The 10,887-nt window shown below is 40.9% G+C and overlaps 1 protein-coding gene across 2 annotated transcripts; it reads right to left on the reverse strand.

Moving 5' to 3' along the window:
- Nucleotides 1-1,205: 1,205 nt before the first annotated feature.
- vgll4a (vestigial-like family member 4a) lies at nucleotides 1,206-9,605 on the reverse strand. Of its 2 annotated transcripts, none has more exons than XM_054798206.1 (6): nucleotides 9,458-9,605; nucleotides 8,897-9,048; nucleotides 5,487-5,646; nucleotides 5,082-5,307; nucleotides 4,851-4,965; nucleotides 1,206-3,426 (listed from the first exon to the last, which is right to left on the reverse strand). In XM_054798206.1, the coding sequence occupies exons 2-6, from the start codon at nucleotides 8,976-8,978 to the stop codon at nucleotides 3,224-3,226; spliced, it is 786 nt and encodes a 261-aa protein (XP_054654181.1). In that variant the 5' UTR covers nucleotides 8,979-9,048; nucleotides 9,458-9,605; the 3' UTR covers nucleotides 1,206-3,223. The 2 variants fall into 2 exon arrangements, with proteins under 2 accessions (XP_054654181.1, XP_054654192.1); XM_054798217.1 differs by having other exon boundaries at nucleotides 9,446-9,600.
- Between the last annotated feature and the right edge of the window lie 1,282 nt (nucleotides 9,606-10,887).

The following is a 10,887-nucleotide window of genomic DNA, read 5'->3' on the forward strand; positions in this document are numbered from 1 at the left end:
GACACATTCGCCGAACCTGCTGACTAAAAACCTGATGGGGAGTCAAAATTTAAATTTCAACTTGCTTATATTTTGCAGTGTTCAATCACCGCCACAATGAAAAATAGTGCCAAATAAAACCTTGCACTCACAGAAATGTGACAGTGATAACAATCATGATGATTTGGACACTACATGATTTTTACTTATCAATACAAACTTGTTTTATTTGTGTGGAGTAAGTTGGACACACAAATATAACATAGCTTCTTGCTTTGCAGCTGGTGTGCGTTAGAAGCAAAACAGAAGGTGTTCAAGGCGCTGAGCGGCGGACATGAAAGGTAACTATTGCTATTGGATATCCAAAGTTCTTGTACTTCATAAAATATTATCTAAATTGTGTGCACCACATTAATGTTTAGCTTGTTGGCCACACAGTCAGAAGAACTGGGTTCGAATCTCTGCAGGGTTTTCTCCGGGCACTCCATTCCTTTCACATGTTAGCATGGTTAATGGCGCATGTTAATGTTAATGGCAACTCTAAATTGTCCATATGTATGAATGTAAGAGTCTATATGTGCTGACAACCAGTCCAGGGTGTACACCGCCTCTCTCCCAGAGTCACCTGGGACAGGCTCCAGCATACCCCTGCGACACTAATGAGGATAAGCGGCATAGAAAAATGGATGGCCGTCAATATGCTGACTACAAATCATTTTAGTAAGTAGATGCAATGTGTCAGGTTTATGTATCCTCTTCCACCCACTCCATTTCACCTACGACTAACAATTTCAAAATATACATAGAATAGAAAATCCTGTATCATATAATGTATGTGTTCCATGCTCAATCTTCAGTTGCAAATCATGAACAGTAGAGTGGATGAACATGAAACCGGAACCAACAAGTCCACATATAGCCCTGACCAGCCCAATCAGTGCCACAGGCTCTTACAAGAGAATGAGTCTGATTACTCTGTTCAACAAGTGCTTTTCTCAGAGCGACCGGTGTGTTTATTGGCTGAACAGACAAAACACATCAAGACATCGCTACTGGATTCCTAATTTGTGGTGCTGTTGCACAACTAAGAGCAAAAGCCAGGTCTCCATCACAGGCACTTAAGGCAAAAATAGAAAGGTCACCCTTGACAATGAGGTACAATGAGCACAACACAGTCACATTAATATGCATTTGACACAGGAAGAAAAACACAAAAGGTAGGCTTTTCTGTGTTTATTTGGAAGACAATTATAAAACAGTGGCATTTTCTTCCAGAGAAATATGGACCCAAGTGTACAAATACATATTTTCCCCCTCTATGTGGTTGACAAATGCAGGTATTTTCTGCAAGGAGTCTTTGCTATACAATCTGTCTACATAAAGAAATTAAATAACAATGGGCTGACACCCCAAAACATATGACTGAAAAATCAGCTTGTGTCAAACAAGTCATTTCTCTCCCTCCATCCCACTGTGGTATAACACAAAAAGCCTCGACTCGCTCAATCGGTATTGCAGACGTATGACACTTTGCTGAGGTCCTTGAGCAAAAGACATATGTGTTCCTGCACGTTCATCATGTCACTACTGTGGGAAAAATAATCAACGTATACAAAGATGAAATGCATGGTTAGAGGATAGGCGACGTCCATGCTACAAAAGAAGTACACTACTCGCAATAGAAACAAAATACATATGATCATTCCGCGCGGCGCAATGATGGTCACGTATGAGTACAATAAAATATAAAAGACAAAGCGTGTAACAGCTCAAAAAATGTGGATTATTAATACAAATGTAAGGGGAGTCACTGAACATACAGTACATGATATATACTTTTTATCTATGGAATTTACACTCCCCTATCAATCAGTGTTGGCAAACATATTAAGCTACTATGATTATGGCAGACATTTTTTAAAGAAACAACAAAAAGAAAAACCATGTGAACCATATCTTTTCTCTGGGTAACATGCAGACTCACTTTTAGTCGCACTCAAAAGCATCTAACAGTATCTGCTACTGACTGAAGGGGGTGAATCGTTCTGTCAGGTCAGGTGCCACATGGTGAGTTACACACCACACACACATATTGCAACTGAAATAAGGTCTTAGTTGAAAACAAAACACCTCACTTCACTTTGTAGACAATGGAGGCTGGCTTCATAATGAAGTCAAAGCTCACTTCTACAAAAGCCCATGGATCCTAAGGGTTACCTTCGATGCTAACAGAAGGTCCCATTTAGTCGCTTTCAGTCATGTGCGAAGGTGTAGCATCCAGCTCCACAGAATAACTTACCAATGTTGCCTAGCAATCTGCCTTTGGACAACCTTTCCAGAGGCTGTGGTTTGAAGAGGATGCCAAGGTGCACACCTCCATGCCATAATGGGAACCAGGTACAAAAAATATATCGCGTAGAACTGTACCAGCAGTGAGTATTTTCTACATTGTTAGATAAAAATAAATTCTGAGTAAATATTTAGTATAGAGCAAGGTTTGTGATAGAATCCAGCTATTTGAAACATGCTTTTTGAGTTAAAGGCTACCTATTAGGGCTAGATCACGACAACATAGAGCACACATAGGCAGTTAACTACAATTATTTAGTTAACAGTGGAGTGAATCCAGTTCAGGGGGGATTATTCTAGTGTCCTTGAAAAGCAAGGGGGACAACAAGTCTCAATTGCATTACCACAATTTCAGAAAATTATGTATTTTTAAGAACAGGTTCCAATCAAAAGAAGAAACCTGCAGCATACAGTAAGGAGGTAGAACTGTAATACTGCAGAGGAGACAGGGCAGATGTTTTCAAGTAGTACAGAAAATATGTGGTTTAAGAATTAAGCAATATAAATGGAACGCATTTAGCCAAAACAAAAAAATGTACGGCTTGCATACTGATGGAAATGGCAGGGAGAACTTTCTTTGGCTATCAAGACAGGTAAACATTGATGATTGTTTCTTATTCTGGTTTTCTCATTAGCAATGGAAAAAAAACATAATCCATCTATGATTGTACAGCTAACACTGTGTAGAGCAACCATTCTATTTTCTCACTCAGAGATATTTTGCCAGTTAAGGTTTTGTTGTAAGGCATGTGCTCAGAAAAAAGGCAGACCTTAGGGTCCATAAGGCAACAACCATGTCTTGTATTGTTCTTGGCTGCAGTGATTTGATACTTGGCAACAAACAATAGTGAACGTGACCCCCACAAGTGTTTGTTACAGTTTGTTCACCTCAGCTTCATGGATCCGCTTCTGGGGCCTGATGACCTCCACCTTTGGCTTTGATCTGGATCCAGGCATCTCCCAACGCCTTGGCAAAGTGATCATCCACAGAGCCTGTGATGGACACAGAGTTGGACATCGAGTTGGCCACGGGCTCTGCTTCTTTGTAGTTTTTTCCCAGGCTGCGGCGGAAGTGCTCCTCAATCACAGGATCACAAACTATGTTGGCAGAGACAAAAAAATATATAGAAATAACCACAAATTACCATGATTAAAGCATACATATACAAACAACATTTGTTGGGGGGCTATGTGAATGTGTGTGAAAACCAATGTTCCGCCTAATTTTTCAAGTGTCTGAGCATACACACAAACAACCTGAGAATTCCTTGGACCTCTGTGAGTGCCATCAGACGTGCACACTGTAGTATCGCACCTGTCCAAAACCTGAGAACTGAGGTCGTCCAAGTTCCATTCTGTCGAGTATGTGTGGATGATACCATATTTGTTGTATACGTTTACTTTTGTCTAAATAAACAAACAAACATTTAAAAAAAATCTGAACTGCAAAGAGCAACCACAAACCAGGCCCTTTCTGTATCCGGTGAGGCCGGCCATCAAAATGAATGCGCACCAGTAAAAGATGCACGGTTACGACACTCATTCAGTCCACACTTTTCACTCTGAAAACTTGCTTGCTACTTTGGTTTTGCAGCATGTTTAAAGCAGGCCTCTCATTCAAAAAAGAAAACAATCTCACCCAGTTTCACCTTTTGTTCTTCTGTTCACACCTACCCTGACAGCCAGTCTACCTTAAAAGACCGCTTGGTGATTACTCTGTCAAGTCAAACCCATAATTTTTTTAAACCACTTAACACGATGAAAGGCTGACTGTGTTGGTCCTAAACTTTCTCTCATAGCGCAGGAGCAGTATGATGGATCACTTGTGGTTTTGAAACTGTTTTTTTCATATGGTGGTATGCCTAGAAACTGGTAGCCAGCTCATGCCTAGTGAGACTAACTTGTTTTCTACAGGTGTGGGGCGCAAAGACGGTTGGGAATTGCTGACATACTGTATGTTGTTTGTACTGTACATGTGACTTAACAGTAGCCGAGCCAAGTGTGACACCTAGTGGTAAAAAAATAAAACACCCAACTTGTGCTTTGCTTCATTTCAAATGCAAACATTTATTCACCACAAAGTTCACAACCTCCAAAAAATTTATTAAATGAATTATAGTTCTAATTTTGATCATTTGTTGCACTGTTATTTTTTTTATCTTGTATCTCGGTACAGTGGTACCTCGGTTTTCCTTATTAATCCATTCTAGTGTCAATCCAAAAACAATTTTTTTTCTACTTTTATATGAAGATGTGAAATACATATAAATGGCAAATGGAATGGATAAATTAACATCACTTATACCCTTTTTTGAAGACAGGGATGGGCAGCGAGGGAGGAAGAAAAGCCCCATTAATTGTAACTGTTTTAATTATTCCCGTTTAATAAATTAAATGAATGACATGTTTGTTAGGCACAATGTTTGGCCGTATGATAACCGAGACAGTGTAGAAAAACTAAATCACCGCTATATTTGATATCGAGCATTACAGCCGCATCTATGATGACTTCAAGAGCTTACCATTGTTCTTCCTTGCATCGGTGGGTGGGCTTGGAGAGCAGCCATTCATGTGGCACAGAGAGAGGTTACAATTGCGGTTGCTTGCAGGAGCACAAGTAATGACAGAAGGCCGATTCTATAGGTGGAAAAAAACATAATAGTTAAAAAAAATGCAAAGGTTTAGCCCTTTACAGTCCCCTAGCAACAAACTGATGGGTCATTCAAACATTGAGCACATGTTGCCTATCATACCTGCTGCCGTTCAACAGCCACATTAACAACGGACCTCTCTCTGCCTCCAACTGCGGTATCAAGGCTGCTTTTGGTCAGAGCCAGAGGCTGGTCCACAGCATAGCCAGAAATGGAAGCATACGCATGGTTCCCATGGAGACCGTTCGAGGAAGAGCTGATGTGCTCCACAGGACTGTGGCTTAGGCTCCAGTGCTCATTGCGGTTGTTTCCAGCAGAAGGACGGGCCCTTGAAAAGACAGAAAAAAGCAAGAAGAAAAAAGCAACATGGGAACACCCTTTCAAACGCAACCTTCGATATCCATAGATTTGCCATGTCACTTCAGCCTGTCATGTTAAAAGCTCAGTGCCTTGTTATAGACTCAAGTGACAGGTGTTGAGGTTCAGTTCAGCACATGAGAAACTTACAGATGAGTTGCAAACAATCTGCTCATTTTGGTCATGTGGTCATCATCACAATTCATTTGGTCCTTTTGTTCATCACCATACTTCCGTTTGCTTGGGCAGAGTGGAGGTGGCCCGCTTATGTTCGACATAGCAGAGGGCAGCGAGGGTGTCCTGGATTCATCTGTGGGAAGAAGGACACGTAAAATAAGCGTGCGTTTACACTTGTAGTCAGTCCACTTTCTTGAAAAAAAGCTATGTATCTTTAACTACTGCATTTACACTTATGGCCTCAAATTTAACTCTTATTTTTTGATGATTTTCACTCAACTTTCTGTTGGGTGTTTCGCTTGCATTTGGTGACATTACATCCAGTGCTGTGGCACGTTGGTATGGTAGCCGTTCACACTTGCCTCACTCAGAACCCGGGAGTGAGCGACAGAGCGAAACCATACGAGCAGGGCAAACGAACCACAGTTTGTTTTAACTGGACCAAATATGACAAGCGTGAACACACTCTTAGGGGTGTCATTAAAACTACCTCTACAGGGTGTATCAAAAAAAAAAAAAGTAAACTCTCCAAAAAGTAGCCACTAAAGTTACAATTGAATGTTGTCATGAAATTTCTTTATTTGCATACTTTGCTATGGACATCCTCCTTTGGTCCATACAAAATTTATTGCATAATTGCATACATGACTGAACACAGGCCCTTTTCCGGTAGGCAAAAAAAGAAATTCCTCCAAAAAATTAAAGGGTTAAAATTTTAAGTAGTCTTAAACTATGATTCAAAATGAGAATTGTTCTGCTACGCTGCGATACCCAGATTAACCCTGTGTTTCACGCTATTTGCACTGAGGTACTGGATGTAAGCTTTTGTCAACTTAGTCGCCAACATGACCTTCATTTCTTTGGATGCACAGTTGCACTCTCCTCCGCATGTCCTGCACTGCTCGCCCGATCATTCCCCTGTCCCGCCGGAGGACGTTAACTTCAGCTCTGATTCGCTGTTCAATGTCGTCGAGGTCATGTGGTGGTGTCACATACACTTTTGATTTGAGTTGCCACAGAAAAAAGTCCAGCGTTGTCAAATCAGGTGACCTCGGGGGCCATTCCACAGGGCGGTTCAAAGCAATAACATGGTCACCAAAAAGCTTTGTCAGCCTATCAGTTACAGTTCTCCTCCGTTGCGGTGGAGCACCATCTTGGGCTCACCAAGCATGTGGCAACCGACCATTTCCTTGAAGACGAAAAGGCGGCATTCCTCAGAGTACACACAACATGCTGATTCAACATTCGGAAATAATCGTCACCATTGATGTTGCGGAAAAAGTACAGTCCAACAATGAAACCACTTCCAACAAGACCAATCTTGTCGGAATAATCTGGGTATCTCAGCGTAGAAGAACAAAAATTCTCATTTTGCATCACAGTTGAACTTTTTCTTAAATTTTAAGCCTTTCATTTTTTGGAGGAATTTTTCTTTTTTGCCCACCGGAAAATGGGCATGTGTTCAGTCATGCATGCAATTATGCAATACATTTTGGTATGGACCGAAGGATGATGTCCATACCAACATATGCAAATAAAGAAATTTCAAGAAAATATTCAATTGTAACTTTAGTGGCTACTTTTTGGAGTCTACTTTTTTTTGATACACCCGGTAGTCCAAATACTCTGCTAGTACGGTTCATTTGGTTAAGTGGGAAAGCAGTGCATTGAGCCCAGGACCAGACAAAACAGGCGGACCGAGACATCCTGAGAGATGGGTCTATGTACCAAAGTACCAGACTTCAAGTGTGAACCCCAAAAAAACCCACAAATGAGTCAACAAAAGGCCAGAGGCCTGTACTAAAAAGCAAGTTTAAGATATCCAGGAACTCCTCACTGTTTTGCGGATTAACCAAATATCGAAGATGTGGGATAAGCGGTAATATGAAGCTGGTTAACAACTTCATTAGTCAGGTCAGGATTTTTTAGTCTTGTCATGAGCATGTTAACGTAAAAGAGGCGGTGCTAGCAGCCGAAGACCAATCACATACATGAACAACGTACTGAGAGCAGAGTGAGAGTACGATGTTTTAAGTGGTAGTTTGGTAGCGTTTGGGTTATATCATTATATTAAAACATACTTAAATGACATGGGCATTGATGTAACAGAAATAAAAAATAAGAAAGGAAGGCTCCCTGCAGAACAGAAATTGACTCTGGCTGAGGAGCTAACAGCAATAATGAGGGGTGACAAATGGAAGGGATCTGAAATTCATTTTCACTTTTATTTACAGGAACAACAGAACAGTTAATGGATACGTGAAATAAAATAAAATACTTAAAAATTGAACTATTGCCCATCCTTTTCATGCACTGTGTCGCCCATTTAAACATAAAGACATCAGAAGCCGGCAGAGATAAGCCAGTCCCTCTGACAAACTAGAAACCTCGTCATGCAAACCATGGAGAAAATCAAAAGGGTTTTGCCCAATCGTGAAAATCATTGCTCTTAACTCTTACCATCCACACCGATCTCCAGTCAAACAGTAATGTCATTTTCATAGACAACTGATTGGTCAGTAAGCGATGCTTTTATGGACTCTCTTATTGGTCAGAAGGTGGTGCTTTTATCGGCCAATGTGCTCAACTGCATAAGTCAGTAAGTGGTGCCGTATCCTGCTAAAAAGTTTACCAGGTTCGTAGTACTGCATAGCTGGAGCTAATCATCAAACCTATCCTTGACAAGAATCAAACCTGCTTTGTACTGCATTCCTCTGGTGTGGACCAATGCTGCAATGAATTACCCAAGTGTCATATACCCAACATGGCACAAACAGCAATGCTAAGTGTCACCTCAAATTTGGATAAAGATGGCACAAGGAAATTCTTACTCACTTTAGGTTGCATTTTTAGGACACCGATAGCATGGCTGTGTGATTTGTGGCAAACTCAAATGAAAATAAGACCCGAGATTTTTGGAAACGACCTGGGGCTTATTACTTTGATGCATAAACCCCTCTTTACCAAGATCGGGAGAGCTGTCCTATACAGTACCATACTGTCAAGAAAGTATGCATCCACAGATCGGTACAGGCCAGCTAAGTGATGTCCATTGTGTTACAGGGTAGGGGGATTTCAGGTGTACAGAAGTAAGAAAAACGAAAAGTGAAATTTGACATAACACAATGAATGTTCACTCAACACGTCCACCAACAGCTGAAACAACTGTAGTTGGACTTGATTCTTGTGATTATTAAATAGGTTCACGTCTTCCAATGCACTCAGGTCATGCGTTTGTTGGTGTTTCAATAATGACAGTCGACGTTTAGGGTTGTTGGAGGCACCACTGAGCCCAGCGCTTTTCAGAACTAAACATGCCTCTTGGTGAATAGAGAACTGTACACACACATACACGCACAGTTTATAAACGGTCAGAAAGTCACCTCCATAGTGCAGTCTCCCGATGTTATTGTTCATCTTGTCCAGGTACTGAGGGTTCAACAGGTCCATTCTAGGCAACAGCATTTACACGAACAGGCTAGCTGCTAACATCGGCGCTAGCAGGCAACACCGGCGAAGACAACAAACTTCTGTCCTAAAAATGTGACATTATAGAAATAAATCAGTACAGGAAAATACTCTTAGAACAATACTTTAAGTATTCTAAGACAAGTGGGGAATGCTCCCTTGACGTCAGCCGAGTACTGTAAATGTTTTAAGGCGTACAACGAATGCATGCTAAGCTAACGGACGGCTCGCTTACGCTAATGTGCTTAAAATTCACTTGTCACATTAAGCACAATTTTGGATGTGAATTTATTGCCGCTATGCGAATAATGTCTTTAAATATTGAACATGAATTAGCTGTAGGTGGTTTAGCTTGTACAGGAGCCACTCTAGCTAGCTAACCTTAGCATGCGCAGTAACTAGCCGCGAGCTAGTCGTCAACTTTGTGTTGCTGTTTCATCCAAACATATCAAACTAAAACACACCCGACGGCTTACATGTAAGCTGCGGCGCGTCCACTGCGTCCAGCAACCGTAGCGCGAACCGTCCGTGTAACTTTTACGAAAGTGGATGGTTTCCGAGGCACAACAATAACATGTGTAGCTTAACTTGCGAACGCTGTATCTTTATCTGTCTGTGTGTGAACTGGGGATGTGCGAGCCATGAACGAGTTGTTCAAAACTGTCAACTTATTTACTGAGTCGGGACTCACGGGTACTCGTCCTTGTTAACTCGTTCCTTTACTCAATCCTGCTACCGCTACCTCAATTAAAAACATGTAACTAGGTAACATGCCATGAAATGTGCAACTGTTACTGTAACTGCATAACTTTATATACATGTATTAGCCCCGTGGAAAAAGCAACAACTTTGGTCCTTGCCTCAAATCAACTCTCCTTTCCTTTTCCTGCACGAGCTGCATCACCGGTGCTTGAGGAAGACTTGAGTTTCACTGACTTGCGGGTGCCGACAAAGACTCAAGTGTCACTGACACACGGGTACTCGACGGCGACTCGAGTTGCAGTGATTCACAGATGGCCACGAGCACCTACAGCTCCACTGCCGATACTGTATAGATAGGCACGTGTCATGAACGAATCATTAAAAATTTTACGGGAGTTAGTTATTTGCATTTACATAGTTTTTAGAGGTTTATTTTGCAAAATATTTTGCACATAACTTTAATCAAATTTTCCAGTTTAATGTTAATTTATTATGATATTGCAGTATTGTTTTGGCTATTTTCATTTAGTTTCTATTTGTTAAGAGGCTTCCTTTGGAAGTAGAGAAGTTTATTTTGCTAAACATTTTGCACAGTTATATAATTCAAATTTTGCAGTTTCGTTTTTTTTTAAATAAATGTTTTGCCATGAAAAATTATTGGTGTTTCCATCTGTTTCCAGCCTCTATGGCACCCTACTGGAGGAAACACAACACAACACAACCACAATGGGGCATACCAACAATTGTCGTTGGCATAACTCAACTGTATCTTAACGACTGTCGTTTTGCAACACAAAAGAGTGAAACCAGTCTAGGTTGGGACATACAGTACCTCCTGAGAGAATAAATGCTTGGATCTTGCACCATACCCTCAGACTAGAGCTATCCTATCTAGTCTTTGAGCATGAACTAATGAAGCCTGCCCAAATGACAGGCAAAACACATTCTAAGACAACATGAACTTCTACACGGAATGGGAGGGTAACATTTTTCACTCTATCATGTCAGACATGCCACGGCTGCAGTGTTAAGGTAACGTCATGTAAGGTAATGTCTCATCAATGTTTTGTGTCATTACTGCCGCCTAGTGACCAGAATACTACATATCACATGTATTTCAATACGTTTTGATTCATTTTGACCAGAGTATACCACAACACAGCCAATCATTTATTCATTAATGAATTTCTGAAAAACCGTGCTA

This window comes from Dunckerocampus dactyliophorus, chromosome 1 (assembly GCF_027744805.1).
Source record: "Dunckerocampus dactyliophorus isolate RoL2022-P2 chromosome 1, RoL_Ddac_1.1, whole genome shotgun sequence".
NCBI classification, from domain to species: domain Eukaryota; kingdom Metazoa; phylum Chordata; class Actinopteri; order Syngnathiformes; family Syngnathidae; genus Dunckerocampus; species Dunckerocampus dactyliophorus.